The sequence below is a fragment of the Geotrypetes seraphini genome, chromosome 8, assembly GCF_902459505.1.
Source record: "Geotrypetes seraphini chromosome 8, aGeoSer1.1, whole genome shotgun sequence".
Lineage (NCBI taxonomy): Eukaryota > Metazoa > Chordata > Amphibia > Gymnophiona > Dermophiidae > Geotrypetes > Geotrypetes seraphini.
The window spans coordinates 70185220-70203875 of NC_047091.1; the positions used below are offsets into that span (position 1 = coordinate 70185220).

Sequence of the window (18656 nt, forward strand, 5' to 3'; positions counted from 1 at the left end):
CAGAAGGAACAGAAAATGTGAACAGCTCTTTCATGCCTTGTACTTTGCAAATGTTTTTCTTTTAAAGGTTCATTTTGGACGACTCTGCAGTCTATCTGTCTAACAGATGTGATGCTACAGTTGTCGACCTGCAGAAAGGTAAACTGTGCTGCCAAGAATCTCAGAAACATATGCTCTATCCCTGTTTTGGGGTCGCAATCTTTTGCACAGGATCTGTATCTGTTTTGCCCTTTCCAAATGCATGCTTAAATTTTAAAATGTTACTTCTGCATGGCAATGCAGAGGATGCATGCTGTGGGATCCTGAAGGAAGGGCAGTTCTGAACTTGGGGATTTTACTCATTCCTTATTACTCTGGGCATCTTCTAGATGGCATCATTGAGCGATGGCCATGATTTCTTCATAGTTTTGTAAATGCTGCTGCTTATAGGATCCTGAGTTGGGAATCAAACTTGCTGTGCTGGCACAGAAAGCAAAAATCTTAAAGCTTCATTTTCATGTTATTGTTTGGTTTTCATCTCTTCTTCATCCTGTATTCCGGTTCCAGATTATGTCTGTGTCTTGGATGTGGATCTGCTTGAATTGGCCATCACAACCTGGAAGGGAAATCCAGCCGGGAAGCTAGTAAGCATGTCCAGTTCTCCACATTCCTATCTTATCCACTTTCCTCTCCCACCCTTTCAAAATTCCAGAGGAATGCTCTAATATTTTTAAGAATCACAAAAATATGGCAAGCAGCCACACAACCAAATTGTTTTAAAATGATATATAAAAAGGGAAGCAGAAGGGTCTTTGTAGGGAAACTTAGAGAAATTAGCCCATGAAAATGAGGATTGCCAAACATTCTGTTTCTTAAAGTGTGAAGCTTTATTGGCTAGCATAGTAGCTCACAAAGTGAGTGCTGGGCAGTGCCATGTGACAGATCCCCCAGTTTGATCAATGAGTCAGTCAGCTAGGGCTGGGGGTTCACTGCCTTTAGGTAGGAAGAGTAAAGAGTCCTTATTTAAAGGGTGACCCCCCTAGTGGCCAGATACAGAACCCATAATTACAGGATTCTAGAGGGAGTTCTGGTGTATGGCCTCAGCTAAGGAATGTCAGGGCAACAACTAGGCCAGGCATATTGGGGAGAAATATAAAACGTAGGAAAAAAATCACAAGTAGTTGCAAATCAAGATTCCCAGCCCTATTCATTCATTCATTTCATTATTTAGTCTGGACAGGTCACAGAACAAACATACACAATCAACTGTAAGAATAAAAGACAAAATTAACTAATAAGATATATATAACCCAGCATTGAACCTATAGCAAATAAAAATCTTTCAACTAAACATTAAAAAACCAAAGTCCTAAAAAGAGAATTAAAAAAATAGTATTATTATATTCTCATCTCAAATCATCTAAAATAAGCAAAAAGTACAGTTATAATATTCTTAAACCTCAGCCAGTCATTTACAGTTGTACAGGAGAAAAGAAGCTTGTTCCAAAGAAAGACAAGAGAATAAGATTAAGTTCAAGAGCAAACTCTTTCTATATGACATGACTTTACTGATAGAAGAGCAAAAAGTTTTTCTCCTTGGGTTCTAACTGTGGTGGAAATGTAAAGGAGAAGGTCAGGAAGCTTCTCTTCTGTTTGTGTGTCTACTCCGGCTCACCCACATACCAGGTTTTGGGAATCTAGTACTCCCCCCGATATTCGCAGGTTCCGTTCCAGGAACCCCCGTGAATGTTGAAAAACCGCGAATACATGTCGAAGCAGCTCCTGATTGATGAGGCCTGACTTTAGTACAGGAAGAGACGGTCGGAGCATACCGCGAGTGATTTCCTTCACTCGCCGGCGCTCCAGCTGCCCTCTCCTGCCCAGTCATTTGCGGTCGGAAAATACCGCGCATGACCGATACCGCGAATTCGCGGGGGAGCACTGCACTGTGATTTTTTTTTGTAGTGGTACTTCCTGTTAATTCAGTATGCCAATGAAGAAGACAAATGCTTGAGTACCTGAATAAATTCATGGAAACTGTTCTGAGCTCCCATGGGAGAACGGTATAGAAAATTGAATAAATAAATAAAAGCAATCCTGGCTAAAGAATGAGCCTGCAAGTGATCATGCTCTGTGGTTAGCAGCTGGGAAGGCATATACAGGGAAGACTGGATGACATCTACTATGGAGAAGCTTTCTAGGGCTTACTATTACTACTACTATACAGGTCTGCCTCCATATTCACAGGTTCAGCATTCACAACTTTGGTTATTCTCAAGTATTCCATCAATACAGGAAGCACATGCACAGATGTTGCATAGGAGACCTTTTTAGTTGGTCAGGCTCATCATCCCCACCAACAAATGTATACTTTAATGTGGCGGTAGTGAAAAAATACCTGGCCCCCTCATTTACCTTTAGGCCCTCCCCCCAAAAATGGACTTTCGGCTGTGCCCTCTGTTTTATGGTTTAAAATATGTCCCTCCCCCAACCCTTCTTACCACTTCCCAAATCTCCAAAAGCTGAATTTAGCTGAATAAAACATGAACAGTATCGGAGGCATTCATGGGGGAGCTGATAACTTAGTTTGGTTGGTTCTTGATTTTAGCATTTAGAAAAAACAAATAACAGGGGAAAGGGATTCAATATATATGATATGATATTGTACATACAACTATAATTATTATAAACTAAATATTATGCTATTCATTTATTGTAAGAATGAAAATTTTATAAATAAAAATTAAAAAAAAAATAAATAAAGATTTTAGCATTAGCAGGGCAATTCTACAAACTAGACACAAATATTTATCAGTTCAAATGGTTTGAATAATAGCATTTATGCACATAATTTAAGAATTAAATTTTAAAACAAACTTATATGCCGCAAATTACAATTCTCTGCAGTTTACAACCTAAGGTACATTGACAACATATCATGACTTATGAATCATTGATTTTATATTTGTATTTTATATCAATAAACCTAAGTAATATAATAATGCAAAAACGCTTGCGAAAGCAAGTATGTTTTTAAGTATTTTCTGAAGTCATTCAATGCATCAATACATGAACACTTAGATGGCATCGGCATTTATGTGCATAACTCCTTTCTATAACACACATATGTGCAAAACTCCTTTCAATAAAGCATACACAAGGACAGAGCATGGGCATGCAAACTTTTGCATGCATCTTATAGAATACTGTAAATTATATGTGTACTTGTAGGATTTAAGCACTAGCGCTTATACCAGTTTTATGCCTGGCTTGGTGATTGGGCCTAACTGGTAGGTGTGCTACTACCCATTTAGGTTAGCATTCTATAAAGGAAAGTAGGTACCTGCATTCTCTGGTTGTCTAATTGTAGACACCCTATTATATAATTTACTCCTAGCTTACTTAAGTTTAAGCCACAAACCAAAGCTATGTAAATAGCAGCAAGCCAAAAATCTAATACCTTCTCTCTCTTTTACCTTTGGGACATCAGACCCAGCCCTTCTTTGAGCTTCGCTGCTCCAATAATCTCTTGCACCTGCACACCTGTGCCGATTCCTGTGCTGCCCTAGTCAATTTGATCCAGTATGTGGTGAACAGTGGAGACTTATATCCGCCGCCAAAACAGGACAGCCCTACTGAGATTGCTGGCCAGAAGCTGCAGGTAAGGGAGTGCTGTGTAAGAGTTGTCTTTCCAGGAAGATGTGACTACTAGCCCTTATCAACTGGTGGTTAGACATCCACCAAGCTCAGTTGTGGAGGGTGAAATTTCTGCTGCCCCATGGCATGTAAGAAAATCTGTCTCACTTGCATTTTGCAGGTGCCTGAGAGCCCTGCCTCACTACCCCCTTGCCTACCTGCTGAAACAGCAGAGATCAACCAGGGAGATCTGACGGATGCCTTGATGGACACAGAGAAGAGCCTTCAGAGGGTTCCTTCCATGGAAACAGGTAAGAGCTCTTCTGCCAAGCTGGTGGGCCAGCCATGGCAGAGGAACAGAAATACAGAATGCCCTCCAAGCCTTTCTGTTTGATGGGCCAGTTTAAATCACTATAGTTGAAGGACTAACCAAGATACTCTCTCTCTTTTCTGTCTGAGGAGACTCTACGCCACTTCGACAGGCTTCCCCGGTGTCTGTGTATCTCTTTCCAGGAGAGAACAGTGCTCCAGAAAGAGTCCCATCCATGCCACCGCCTTCTCCACTCCCTGATGAAGGCTCAGATGCCTGCATCTCAGATGCCAGTGAAGCTGATAGCGATCTAACAGACAATGATGATTTCTGTATCCTGGATGCCCCTGGCATGGGGATCCCGGTAAGGCTGAGGCATGGTCACAATAATGAAAATAAATCAAAGCAGGGACCTACTTCTACTCTAGCACCAAACTGTCAAATCCTATAGTTAAGAATGTATCTGTCACCTAAATCAACCACTGATCTGCAGACCAATGCCGTTTCGCAGAAATTTCCTGCTGGTCCACAGGGTCGGCACGTGCATCATGCCCGTGTCAGTGTTCTTCAGCCGCCGGTCCACAGTGCAATCGATGCACATTATCTTTGGGCCGGCTCCCTCTTCCTCAGTGCTGCAGTGCACAAAGCTGCGGGCAGCGCCTGAACTGGAAGCCTTCTCTCTGACATCACAACGTAAGAGGGAAGGCTTCCGGATGAGGCGCAGGACGCGCAAGGAGCCACTGCTCGTGGCTTTGTGCACTGTGTCAGTGAGGAAGCCAGCCCGAAGATAACTCTGGGGGCGACATAAAATGGCCAGAAGGTAAGGCAAAGCATGGAGGGAAGGAGACAAAAAAGGTAGGGGGGAATGATTTTAGTTTTGAATTTAGTGATTGATTTACATCTACTTTCTATATTTTGCACTGTTAAGGAAGAAATGGTTTTGTTTCTTTTTCTCTGGGGGTTGTATTGCAGGAGAGTCTTGAATCTTAGGGTTTGTTTGTATATATTTTAGTTTTTTGTCCCGTATTTGCATAGGGGTTATCTGTGTTCTAGTAGGAATTAATGTTGAGAAGCATATGTACAGTGTGCTTTGTGTAGTTTAATTTTGTGGTTAACCATTATGTGCAATAAGATTATATTGTGTATGTATATATATGAAAAAGGAATGAAAAAAATGGTGTTACAATTAGTACTATTATGGGGGTGGGGTCTGGGGCGGAGATGGGCATGGTCTGGCCCACGACTTAGCCTAGTGTTCTTCAACCGCCAGTCCGCAAAATAATTATTTTATTTCTGCCAGTCCATATGTGTCAAAAGGTTGAAGAAGACTGACCTAAATGATAGCCAGTTGCTGTTGTTTCCTATAGTCTTAGGCTCTCTCTCACTCTGCTGGCACTCGTGCAGAGATGCTCCAGTCTGGTTCAGAACTTGTGGATTATGGTGTCCATTGACCAGCAGCACTGCCTTATAAGGACAATAACAGTTCAGTATTTTTATGATAAAATAGTGGTATGCCTTCAAAGCTACATTGGAGTCATGCCAATTCTTTCCTATTTCTCCTTCCTTAGCATCCTGACCAGACCAGTCCAGAACTTGATTCAAAGCAGTTCTAAGTTGAGAAGGATTCCAAAATCCTTGATGTGGGTACAGAAGCTACAATGGAATTTATATCTGGTCTCTAGTTCTTTGGAAAGGTGTAACATGAAGACATGATACCATTTTATAGACTAGGCTTGCTGAAGAGGAAGCTTGCTGTTCAGCCCAAGAGTTAAGCTATCCCTGTTGTAGAATGGGCTTTTAGCATGGAAGGCACAAGAATGTATGCTAAAGAAATTACATCACATTACATTATTATAGTTCTTATAACCCACAACATCCATAATCAGGTTCTGTACAAGTTACAAACAAGATGTCATGGACAATGCAAGAAAATGCAATAACATCCTTATCAAATAATAACATCTGGAAACTGCAAAAAAAAAAAAAAAACCCACATTAGCATCAGCATTCACAAACAAGCTAAACAATCACTTTACAAAGGGATTTATCCTTAATTTAACATAATTAAGGGCTGAGTTATATAGAAATCTTTGAAATACATTATATCCTTAATCTAGCAAGCAATATTAGCTTTAGAGGTAGCACCTCCCTTTCTATGGCCTTCAAAAAGGATGGAAGTCATTACAGACTTCTAAATATCTCATTAACAACCTGCTGAACATCTAGACATTTTTAGTAAATTGTAACCACAGTCTTCCCTCCTGAAGAAAGGGATAGAGCTTGGGACGTACCACTTTTGGAAGAAAGGAAGATAGCATTCAGACTCCAATGTCAATAAAATGAGGAAAGGGATCCCTACAAGAAAGTGCCTGCCTCTCTGAAACTCTTCTGGTAGACACAACGGACACTAAGAAAACTGTTATTAAGGTGAGATCTTTAAACGTAGCTCTCTTGAGAGGTTCATACAGTGCCTGCTGTAACAATTTGAGAACCAAATTAAGATTTCATTCTCGACATAGAGCTCCTACCAAGGGCTGAAGGTGGTTGACTCCTTTGAGGAAATTAACCACATCAGGAGGTATGGCCAAGGAAAAGCTCTCTAAATGGCCTCTGAAATGAGCAAGAGCCTCAGCTTAGAACTTTAAGGAAGTAAGTACCAATCTTTCCTTAACACCTTCCTGAAGAAAGGTCAAAATATGAGTGATAAAAGCTGAAAAACGAGAAAAAGCTTTCTGAATACCAACTCGGAAAAACTCTCTAGATCTTAGCATATGCCACAGAGGTAGAACACTACCTCGCCTGTAGCAAGGTTGAAATAAACTTGTTTCAAATAACCCTTGTGTCTTAATCATAACCTCTCAAAAGACAAGCCATAAGATGTTCTTCCATGAGAATGAGACCCTAAGCTAACAGCTTTTGTGCTGCGGAAGATCTACCAGTTCTGCATACTAAGGCCTCCTGGGTCACTCTGAAGGCTACCGAGATCACCAGACCTGGATGAAATAACAATCTTCCAAAGGACTCAGCCCAGCTTCATTCATGGAGGAAATACATACGGATGTATTTCTTGAGTTCACTATTGTACTGAGGCATCCAGATTCTCAGAACCCCATGAATGTCAATAAAGCATCTATCGTTGGCTGCTTGAAGTTATCCTTTTCATGAGAAACTAAGGGATAAAGTTGGATATGGACTCGGAGCTTAGCTTCTGAAGAATTCTGTTCTGCTGCAGTGAGAGCCTGAATGGAGTGATGCATAGGGAAGGCTATTGAAAAGCTTCCTGATTACTGCCATAATTTTCAGAGATTTGGTAATTAAAACTGAAACTCTTCTTTCTGGAAAGCCTAACCACCATGGAAGCATCACCCTCCTCCTTGGGAATTTCCTTTTTTTTTCTAAGGGCTTCCTCAAAGTGGAAGTTTTGGAAACCTAACATGCTTTGGAGAGGTATCCTAGGTCTTGAACGTCCTTTGAAACAGATGGAATGTCCTATGAAGTCTGAGTCCTTTCCAGCAAATAAGTCTGATGCAGGAGTAAACCAAAATATGGAAAAAAAGGGAGTGCTAGTTTGGCAAGAATCTGAAGTACCTCTAGCCTGAGAAATTCCTGTAGTCCGGAATCTGAAGAAATTGAAGTTGCATTCTGCCTGAGGCAAGAGACTTGCTGCAGCAGTAGAAATGTAAAGTAGCAAAATGGCCACCATTTCTGTGATTTCTCTGCAGGAACTGTGGGTGAGCGTCAAGATCACTGACAATTCTTCCTGAACACTCAGACTTCATCTTCTGACTTCCTCAGTAGTTTCTGTGACAGTTTTCACCTCCTCCAGATGAGATGCTAAAAAGAAAGAACAGCATGTAGCACAGAGCCCCAACCCCACTGTGAACCATAGGAGGAACACCATTTTATTGTCTACAATGCCACCAGTAAGGGAAAGGAGAGACACCAAAGAGAAACAATAACGTAGTGCTGGCTGATGAAAAAAAGGCACCCCTAGAGAGGCAGGCAGAGAGCTGAAGGCTCCATCAGGACCATCAGGAAGGGAGGTAAGCCAAACAGAACACTTTTACCACAGGACTTGAGCAAGAGAGTTCAGAATTCTCCTTGAATGAAGAACTTCTCCTTCCAAAAATATCTTCACTATTCGCTCTCTCTCACACACACATTTGGAAGAGATTCCCACAAAGCAGAAGAAGTGAGAGAAGAGAGACCCAAACTTCTCCAATTATGCCCCTACAAGTTCTGACACCTTGGATACCTGTTACCTGGTTTGTAGTTGAGCAAAGAGCTAACGGTCTGATTCAGGAGCAAGCTCAGCCAACCATCCCAGAATCTGTACAGAACTATCCTCCACCTTCTGGAGATATAGAATATAGAATTGTGAGCATCGCCCTGTAACTGCAATACATAATAGTTCAGTATTCTTCTGTCTCCACCTGCTAGTAGATGGATTCAACATCACACAAGTACTGGAGTGGTTTGGTGGGGATGCTAAGGAAGAGGTTTGTATTCAGCCGATGGCCCTGGTGGTCCCCCTTCAGATGACAAACATTCGTTATTGGACCCACTATGATGCTCAGGCCATTGACTCTCCTTAAACTGATACTACATAAGACTTCAGTTAGGACACTGGTCTTTGACCTAGGGGCTGCCGCTGAGCGGACTGCAGGGCATGATGGACCACCGGTCTAACCCAGCAGTGGCAATTCTTATGTTCTTATGTTTTAACCCCTTAGCATGGCTAGCCCTTGTACACAAAGCCTCAGACTCCTAATTTCTCCATAACGGGCTACTTTAACATCTCTATGGCTAATATGTTTTGAGTTGTAGATATCAAAACTTGTCCTCTGTCCTTATAAAGGGATTATTAACAGATGCTTTAATCCCTTGCAGCTATGAGAGAAATATCATCTGCTCCCATTGCACTTATAGTTTAACTTCCACCTCCATCTAGTCCATCATAGGGTGCACTTATGCAGCCACATAATAGAATATCAAATTTGGCCACCTCTTATATGTTCTGTTCTAGAACCTATTGTGATTATGTGATCTGGCCAAGCAGTATTACTCATCACATATCACACTCCCAGGTACTCTCTGGTCTTCTAGTCTCCAGGTTTTCTATCAAGATAAAACATAGCAGGGTTAAACAGTTATTTCAACAGACTCTTAAAACATGTGACCAGGTCTTCCGAACCTCCTGGACATCCTGAGGTCCTCTCTGGACTCCTCGTTCTCCCGGGTCCTCCCTGGACTCAGTCTTTCCTGAGTCCTTCTTCCGACCCTGTATTGCAGTGTTTTTCAACTCGGTCCTGGAGTAACCCCTTGCTAGTCAGGTTTTCAAAGATATCCACAATGAGTATGTATGAAAGACACTTGCATATAATGGAGGCAGTGTATGCAAATCAAGTTTATGCAAATTCAATGTGGATATCCTGAAAACCTGACTGGCAAGGGGGTACTCCAGGACCGAGTTGAGAAACACTGCTGTATTGGCCCTCCAGATCTTCGGCAGCTTCTGGTGCCATTCACCGGTCACTTTGCTGGTTGCCACCATCCCAGCCGGTCCCTCCGCTGGATGCTCCTTAGATCTTGGCCAGTGCTCCCAGGGTGTCTCATGTTACTTCCTGGGGAGTCTTCCGGGGGTCTCTCTGCCGGTTGCCACCAGCCTCACTGGTTCCACCGCTGATCAGTCACCTGATCCCTCAGCCTTGGACTCTGCCAGCTCTTCCAGTTGTGGGGCCACCACCAGTCCCTCACTCCCTGGCTGATTGGGTCCCCACTATCTAGATCCTTCTTCATCGGTCCCACCGCCAGTCATCAAGCCTGAGCCACGTCACAGACTCTAGGCTCTACCGGGCCCTCTGGCTACTTCTCAGCTTTTTCCTGCTGGTGTTAAGGTCCCCACGGACCCTCCCATCACCGGGCTTCCGTGACAGGGCCATATCTCTTTCCCAGATCTCTTTCTCCCACCACTAGGCTTTCTACTGCTGCACCTGTCCCCCTCTGTCAGGGCTACTCAGCCTGGCCATTCTGTTCCACTGCCCCAGGCCTCCTGTCAGCACCGGTCAGCCACAGCCTTCAGGACTTACTGGGAGTTAAGCCGGAGGCCAGCATTCCTCTTCCCGAGGGTCGCCCAGCTTTCCGAAGGAGCTCATTGCCTTCTGAGTTCTCTGTACTGGGAGCTGTTCTTTTCAGCACCACAATCCACTCAGGGTGAGTAGACAGGTCCCAGCAACATTTGCAGCTCTTATGCAAATCAGCTCTTTTCTCAGGCTCAGTGTACTCCACTGCTTGGGCTCCCTCCACTGGCCCATGACAGGTACTCCACCATGTCACACCTATTTAACTTCCATTTGGTACTCCTATACACTTCCCCCTCCGTATTCACGGTGATAGGGGAACAGCATGGCTGCGAATACAGAAAAACCGTGAATAACTTTTTGTATGCTATTCATAGTTTTTCTGTAAAAATAACCTAGAATAGGCACAAAACTGCAAATAACCTGACCTGTTCCTGTGCAGCGATTTTCTCTGTGCATCGCTTGGGCAAATACCACCAATTGTAAAGGAAAGTGTGGATCTGGATCCTGAGAACCGCTTCCAGAACAGACCACAGGGCTACCACTCCACCTGTGCTTGCTGGGACCAGCCTGTGGGTTCAATGCGCCTGCTTAGGGGTGGAGAAAGTTGGAAGGGGATTGGTCGCGGGCTGGGAGCAGAAACGACAGGGAGTTTGTGCAATGGAAGCATCAGCTGTAGTTTGGTGGGGGACTTCCAGATCAGACTGCGCACCTGGCACTGGCAAATATCAGGTACAGAGTCAGCGTGTGCCCGCTGAATTGCAGGCACGTGCACGCTCGGTGGCGGGCCTCTGGGAACAGCGCTGGATCCTGTCAGTTCATCGGGCTCCACCTTGCCTGCAGGTTTCAGGTGATTCCTCCCCCAATTTCCTGTGATATAAATTGGGGGGGGCGGAGCCTGCATTTGGAAAAACGTAAATAACCGAAACTGCGGTTAATGAAACCGCAAATACGGAGGGGGAAGTGTATTCCTGAAGGTACTCTACCTAGTAAGGGCTTTATCCTTTCTACATTTGTTGCCAAGGATGATCTATGCTTATACCAGGCTCTCACTTCCTTGCTGCTGAAGATATCTGTGCCCATCATGGGCTTTCTTGCGTTCTTTGCTAGGGGTGTTTTTCATACATATATTGGAGAGTCCTAAAGTACCATTGTATAAAAATGTTTTACATGAACTGTGGCACTCATAGCAACTGGTTTTGGATAGACTATGGTTTACTTTTTTGTACTGGCTTTTTTCCAGCCAAAGGACGGGGAGCCAGTGGTGACCAAGCTGCTGGAGGGCCCCATTTTCATTAAAGATGGACACTTCTCCAGGCCCTTGGGAAGCACAGACTTGTTGAAGGCTCCCGCTCGCTTTCCTGTGCCTGAAACTCGGATCATCTTGCAGGAGATTTCTGCCGTCTGGCATCTCTATGGAGGGAGAGACTTTGGGACCAGTCGCCCCTCCTCTGGGCATACCCAGTCTCCAAGGTAAGGGGGCACCAAGGTTCATATGGGGGTTGAGAGGTTATCATTGATTATCTGAGCTTTTATGTTTCTTGTTCCTTATTTCTGGTTGAAACTTCAAAAGCTTGTTCTGAGGCAAAACTGAGAGAAATTCAGTGAACAGACTCCCCTCTAGGGGGGCATGTGATGAAGCTACTAAGTAGTAGATTTAAAACAAACCGGAGAAAATATTTCTTCACACAACGTGTAATTAAACTCTGGAATTTGTTGCCGGAGAATGTGGTGAAATCAGTTAGCTTAGTGGGGTTTAAAAAAGGCTTGGATACTTTCCTAAAAGAGAAGTCCATAGGCCATTATTGAGATGGCTTGGGGAAATCTATTGCATATTCCAAGGATAAGCAGCATAAAATGTGTTTCACTACTAGGGATTTAGCTAGGTTCTCGGGACCTGGGTTGGCCACTGTTAGAAACAGGATAATGGGCTTGATGGACCTTCGGTCTGTCCCAGTATGGCAATTCTTATGTTCTTATGAGTGTATTTTAGTGGACAGTTAAAATTTTCCTTTGAATCAACTGTTTGCTTTCATTTACTGTGTCCTGCAAAAGCCTGTCACCCATAGAATGTTTCTTTCTTTCTGGTGCTTGTACAGGATACTAAAGACACTCTCCACAGCCCACACCACTTGCTCCTGGCCGACTCTCTTGGAGCCACATGCCATACCCATAATCATGTGGTTCTGTTAATTATAAGAACAGTGGCAGATTTAGGGTATTGCATGGCTCTAAGTGTCAGAGCCATATGGAGCTGGGAGTCTGAAGTCTCTACCACTCTGGAAAATGCTGCACTTCTTCTACCAGAATGGTAGGAGTCTGTGACGGGGCCACAGTTGCAGCCACAATAGCAAGTTTTGAAAACTCGGCTATTGCAGATGATAAAATTAGGGTGAAAACTGGTTTAAACTAAAAACAAGTTTTCAGGTTCATCCATTATCTTCCATTTCTGTTATCTCCAATGCTAGGATGAAATCCAATATGTCAAATGCTCGGAGCTCCCCTTCTCGCTCCTCCAGCACCAATCGACCCCAGAATACTTGGCGGTCTCAAGGAGGCAGTGGCCGAATCCACGATGTCCTCATGGAGATCCAGCTGACGAAAGTAAGGGAGAAGCGCTGCTTGCATAAAATATTTAAATCTCTGTCTCCATTTCTGTTGGGATTGCTGGGGCCCCATTCTTTTTCTGTACATTGTGGAGACCAAAGGGCTAGCCTGGAGAGGGTTTTTTTTTTTTTGTTTGTTAAATTGTTCATGGAAACCTAAGCAGTCATTGCTTACTACTAGAGATAACACAATATAGTGTGTGCCTAGAAGCATATTTGGGCAATGATCACAGAAGCCACATTTTTACCGTTAAAGTGCAACGCTATAAATGTACAGTATTTTTATTTTAAATTAGGCGCTTTAAAAGAAAAAGTATGTGGGGGTCTGTATTCAAACATAACAAATTTTTATTTATATTCAGCAAAAGCCTTTTGGTTCTAAGCAATTTACAAAAGATGTAGTAAGGCTGACTAAAGTCAGCGAACTACAGCATAAATTGGCAGAAAGTTAAAAAAAAGGAATTTACAATGTGGTAATAAAACAGATCTTTACAAAGAAGAGGGATTTACAAAAAAGATGGCCAATGCCATTGAGCTACAACATAGAATGGAAAGAGCAATAATAATGGAAGTCGTATCCTAGGAGTCCTAGGACAGACTACCAAATTTAGAGAAGAGGTGTGTTTTTAGGAGCTTTCTAAAGTGCACATAAGAGGTTTGCTTGACTAACTTTTTGAGTTATCTGGACAAAACTGAGATTTGAATATTCCCTTCCCATCATTACTGGTTAAAGTTGGAATACACAAAATTTAGCCAGTTAGGAAGTAACATTTAGAGCTCAGAGCACGGTAAAACTCTTTTGTTCAGGCAGCATTGAATGAAGTGGTGAAGTGGCAGAGATGGCTCCTACATCCCCAGGAGAGAGGCAGTGAGTCACAGAGGTCTTTTTTTAGTGGGAGTTGAGTCCTTGCCCCAGTTTGGCATGGCTATCTTTTTTGGAAGACTGTTCTTGGGGGAGGGAGAATGGACATGCAAGGTGGATGCCTGGCCACCAAGTATAAAGTTCCATCACTGTAAATGTTCTCTGCCAAAGAGGAAACAGGTTTTATAAAGGCCTAGAATCCTGGTGGTTGGAAGAAAAAGAGGGGCCATAGTGTGAGATCAGAAAGAGCTGTTAACGTTTTCTGCTTCAGGTGAGTTTCCAGCATGAGAAATACCCTTCTGCCAGTGAGAAGTCAGCAGCAGAGCGCAGCCTGTTGGAATCAGAGGAGCTGCCTATCTCCCGCCAAGTCTTCATAGTGCAGGAGCTGGAGGTACGAGACCGCCTAGCAGCCTCCCAAATCAACAAGTTTCTCTACCTGTATACCAGTGAGAAGATGCCTCGCAGAGCTCATTCTAACATGGTAAGTCTGGCAGCGGTATCGATCCCTCTCTCAGGGCCTGCTCAAATCTTGTGATTTGGGGTTGGTGCTAATTTTTCTTCAGTTTTGGTCCTAACTCCAGTTGGCTAAATGGAAATTGTTTCACTTCCAAACTGCATGGAGGGTAGAAACCAAGAAGGCAGGACAGGCTAAAATTTCCACTGTGGCATATCTCAGTTTAAGAGATAATGGGTTGACTCTGTGGCAAGCAAGGGTGAATAAAATGTGGTATGGGATGTGGGGTTTGCCTAGATTTTCATGTTATGCATTAGTGCAGTGTTTTTCAACTCGGTCCTGGAGTACCCCCCTTGCCAGTCAGTTTTTCAGGGTATCCATAATGAATATTGCATAAACTTGATTTGCATACACTGCCTCCATTATATGCAAATTTCTTTCATGCATATTCATTGTGGATATCAAGAAAACCTGACTGGCATGGGGGTACTCCAGGACCGAGTTGAGAAACACTGCATTAGTGGATGCCACAAGTAATTCCTGGGCCTTAGCTAAGAAGGATCCATCCTGCTAATTTTCTTTTCTTTAGTTGCACCAAGGCCAGCCTAGGAACTTGTGGGTTTTGCGTCTGTCGACCAATAGGTGAAAACAGAGCATACAGAATTTGCTGTGCCTTTTATTAGATACCTGTGCAGCTCAATGAATTTAGATTAAAAAATAGTAAAAACATGACCAACTGCAAAATTAGACTAAAATATTTTCCCTTTTTGCCAGGAATAGCAGTGAGATAGCCTAAGAGACCAAAAAAAATGAAAGAAAAAAATATATAAGAACCACTAAAAACAAGTATACAGAAGTTCGGGCAGGTAGCTGGACAGGCCTGGTGCTGCACCTTGTGACCCTGAGAAATGTCATTTAATCCTCCATTGCCCTAGGTACGTTAGATAGATTGTGAGCCCACTAGGACAGATAGGGAAAAATGCTTGAGTACCTGAATGTAAACCACTTAGACAACCTCCATTGATAAGTGGTTTATAAATAAATTAAAATAAATTTCTCCTTCCTTAACATCTCCACCAGACCAGTCCAGGAACTTGTAACAAAGCAATCTTCAACAAGAGAAGGAACTGAATGCCCCTACTCTGATTATCAAAGCACCAAATGAGGCTTCATTCAGCAGCAACTTGCTGTTCCCACATAGGCGGGTTGCTGTTGAATGAAGGGTTCCAGGGTAGGCCGATAGTAGAAGGCTCATTTCAACGACGCTGCGCAGCGGCTGAGGGAACATTTAAAATAACAGTGAAACCGGTGGGGGGGGCAGTCTGGAGTTGGGGGGGGGGCAGTCTGGAGTTGAAGAGGTTGTGTTGCAGGGTCCCGCTGGGAGGAAGGAAGGAAGGAAAGAAGAACATGCGCTACACGCCACGGGTAGGGGGTTGAGAGGACAGATGCTGCGTGGACTGGGGTGGGTGGAAAGGCAGGGAAGAACAGATGTTGCTCGGGTTGGGAGGGGTTTGGGAAGGACAGATGCTACATGGACTGGGAGGGCAGGAAAGGACAGATATTGCACAGACTGGGAGGAGGTTGGGAATTACACATGCTGCACAGGCTGGGGTGCTAAGAAGGGAAAGAAAGTGAGATGCTGCCAGTGGGGGAAGGAAGAGAAAAAAATTGTTGGACATAGGTGCATGGAGTGGGAGGGAAAGAGAGATGGTATACATGGGGAAAGGAATAAAGAGGAAGAATTGTTGGGCATGATAGTGGTGGAGAGTAGGGAGCAGCCTAAGGGATCTGGCCAGTCAGAGTACACTGGGAGAGAGGCCTAAGATTCCGGTTGGCCCAGATGTCTAAGGCCCTCCTATGGGAGGGGCCTTAATTGCCTAAGCCAATCAGGGTCTTAGGCCCCTCCCTGGGTGTATCCCACGATGCACTGGGAAAGGGCAGGCCCACTATTCAGTGGAGGTGGGCCTGCTGGCCGGAGGGAGGAAGCATCCCTCCAGCCGGCCAACTTAAAAAAGGTACTGTGGAGTCCAGGTGAGCTTGGGGAAGGGGCACATACCTTTCCGTGGGGGAGGGGGGTACCAGCAGGAGGGGCAGGGCATCCCTCCTGCTGATGTTGTCTTGGCAAGGTGGCAGCAGGAGGAATTGAGCACTCCTCCTGTCGCGGACATTCAGGATGGGGGTTCCAGCTTCAGGAGTTCTGGCAGGAGGGACTTTGCATCCCTTCTGCTGGTAGTCTTCGTGGGGGGGAGGGGGGCGGGTTCCCTGCTGCGGTGGCGGCGGCCGCTAAACTGATCGTGGCAGAGAGATTCACTTGCCGCGATCAGCTCAGCGGCAACTCGATTCTGTAACTGGCACTTATGACAGACGCCGGTTAGAGAATCGTGGTGTTAAGCGATCCCATAGGATGCCCGTGTGCGAATCTCAAAAAACGCTAAGGCAGCTTCTGAGACCGGGTGTCCTATACAGAATTTGGCCCTTAGACCTGGCTTTAAATCGTCTTAAGTCACAATGTATAAGTTATGTCCAGGCAGCCACGTAAAACTTTTGATTATCCCAGCTAAGTGTAGGTCGGCCCACTTGCCGCCCACCTCGCACCCTCACCACTCCTTCAAAAACACCCCTTTCAGCTCTGGGTGTACAGCAGGATTCATAGGACTAAAAAGTCTCTGGATATGTCTAAAAACCCGTTTTGATTATAGGCACTTGGATGACCTGTCTTTTAGGTTTATTCAATTGCCGACTTGGGCGGGATTTGATTATGAGCCCCATTACCTACAAGTTCCTTTACTGTTTTGGCGCTGACAACTAAGAAACTCTGACTAAAACTTGCCCCTCTGTCCTTTCCAGCTATCGATCAAGGCCCTCCATGTGTGTCCCGAGGCTGGGCTAGGTAGCCCAGAGTGTTGTCTCAGGGTCTCTCTGATGCCACTACGTCTTAACATTGACCAGGTAAGCAGGTTAGCCTTTCCATGGCCACCAAGTCTTTGTGTCTAAGGCCCTGGAAATAGAGCAGTTGCTACAGAATCCAGGAACTTTTTTCTACCTCTTGTCACACTGGTTGATATACTGGGCAGGTTATTAGTACATATACTACTATTTCTAACCATTTCTAACAATACAGATAAGACCATCATGTCTTTCTCAACAGATCATGAAGACCATTATTTTAGAACTATATTCATGTATAAATATAAGCACACGTGTAAATATTGGTTTCAGAAAGCTGCTATTTACAAGTGGAGGTTTTCAAAATGCAGAGATTTCAGAGGGGTATGGATTAGGCATGGATTGGGTGGAACTAAAATCTACATGTGTGTGTTCCACATTTTACAAATCGAATATCTGTTTTGGGAAAAATGTCCACATTGGCTTTTACATTAGCTCAAAGACATACACAAGTTTTTTTTGGGGGGGGGGTTTAAGTGCTTGTTTTCACCAGGAGTTTACACAAGGAATTAAGGGAGTCATTCTTCACAATCCCATGTGGTTTATGGTCGCCTTCTAAATGAAACCAAGTTAAATTGCAGCCTCGTTAATTAATGGGTGGCACTTACACATGTAAGCTTGTAAAATGGGGCAACTGCATGTGAAAGTGGGTTTTGTGCTGTTCATTTTTTCATTATGAATATTTGTAAAATGGCTGCTCCAGCTGCACATGCTGGCAAACACACGTGCACTCCTGCAAATATATTAGAAAAGACTATATGTTGGCAGAGTCTTTTCCAAAATACCACTGGTACTGTGTAAAATGGGGTTCACAGTTTAGTCAAGAAAATCATTTTTGACTAAACATCATAGAGAGGTAGTTAGTATGCTAAAGCAGCCTCAAAAAGGTGAATATTAATTTGGACATAAATAAGACCATACAGAAAGCATGATGCACCAGTTCAGGAAGTCTGTTCCAGACAAACAACAAGTTTGAACTATATGTGAAAGCAGATGGAGCAGCAATGTAATGACTAAAGGAGAGTAGTCACATGGTCATAGTGATAATGATGACGCAAGCAGCGAAATTGGACCATGCCATCTCCAACCTGCTGATGACAACAAGCGATTTCAAATCTTTTCGCAAAGAAATCAAAACCCATTTATTCAAAAAATTTATTCAGATATCATAACTCCAACCTGGATTCCCCTCAGTGTGACTCCCCAATCCTCTCTTCTTCACCAGTTACCCTTCCCCTCAAAGCCCAAGCTTGTCAACTGCTTCCCTAACTGCATATATACTGAAACTGCACTATATCCTATCTGTACAGCATCCCGAATTGTATATCCACTGGAATAGCCCAATCCTCCTTGCCGTATCCCATTCCCTAAACTATTCTACACCATTCTTCTTGAAACTCCTCTGGAAATGTTCTTCTTCTTGTAACTCTTCTGGAAAAGTCCAGAAGTCTCTTTGTAATCATCCTGGAAATGTCCAGATGTCTCTTTTGTAATCCGCCCAGAACTGCAAGGTTGAGGCGGAATAGAAATCAGTAATGTAATGTAATGTAACATAAGCCATGCAGCTGAATTCTGAATAGTTTGTAGTGAAGAAAAATAGTTCTGCAAGAGGTTTCAGTGATCTAAGCGGAAGGTAAGAAAAGAGTGCGTAAGCATTTTGGTTGCATGCTCAGAAAAGAAGGGGTTGGTTTTACCAATGCTAAAAAGGAAGAAATAAAACAATATAAGGATATAAGTACCATCTACAGAGAAGAGAGGAAATGGATTTTAGGGAAAAGATAAA

General features: G+C 43.7%; 1 protein-coding gene across 3 annotated transcripts in view; it reads left to right on the forward strand.

Annotated features, from left to right (window-relative positions):
• The window catches only part of ATG2A (autophagy related 2A), a 207209-nt gene that overhangs the window by 141347 nt on the left and 47206 nt on the right, over positions 1-18656 (forward strand). For 2 of the 3 annotated variants that reach the window (XM_033954151.1, XM_033954153.1), the window contains exons 26-34: positions 68-138; positions 547-623; positions 3470-3640; positions 3797-3926; positions 4075-4289; positions 11249-11478; positions 12474-12609; positions 13745-13954; positions 16775-16876. In XM_033954151.1, the coding sequence (XP_033810042.1) occupies positions 68-138; positions 547-623; positions 3470-3640; positions 3797-3926; positions 4075-4289; positions 11249-11478; positions 12474-12609; positions 13745-13954; positions 16775-16876 (1342 nt within the window). The remainder of the gene's footprint in view (positions 1-67; positions 139-546; positions 624-3469; positions 3641-3796; positions 3927-4074; positions 4290-11248; positions 11479-12473; positions 12610-13744; positions 13955-16774; positions 16877-18656) is intronic. The other variant, XM_033954152.1, reaches the window with a different exon arrangement.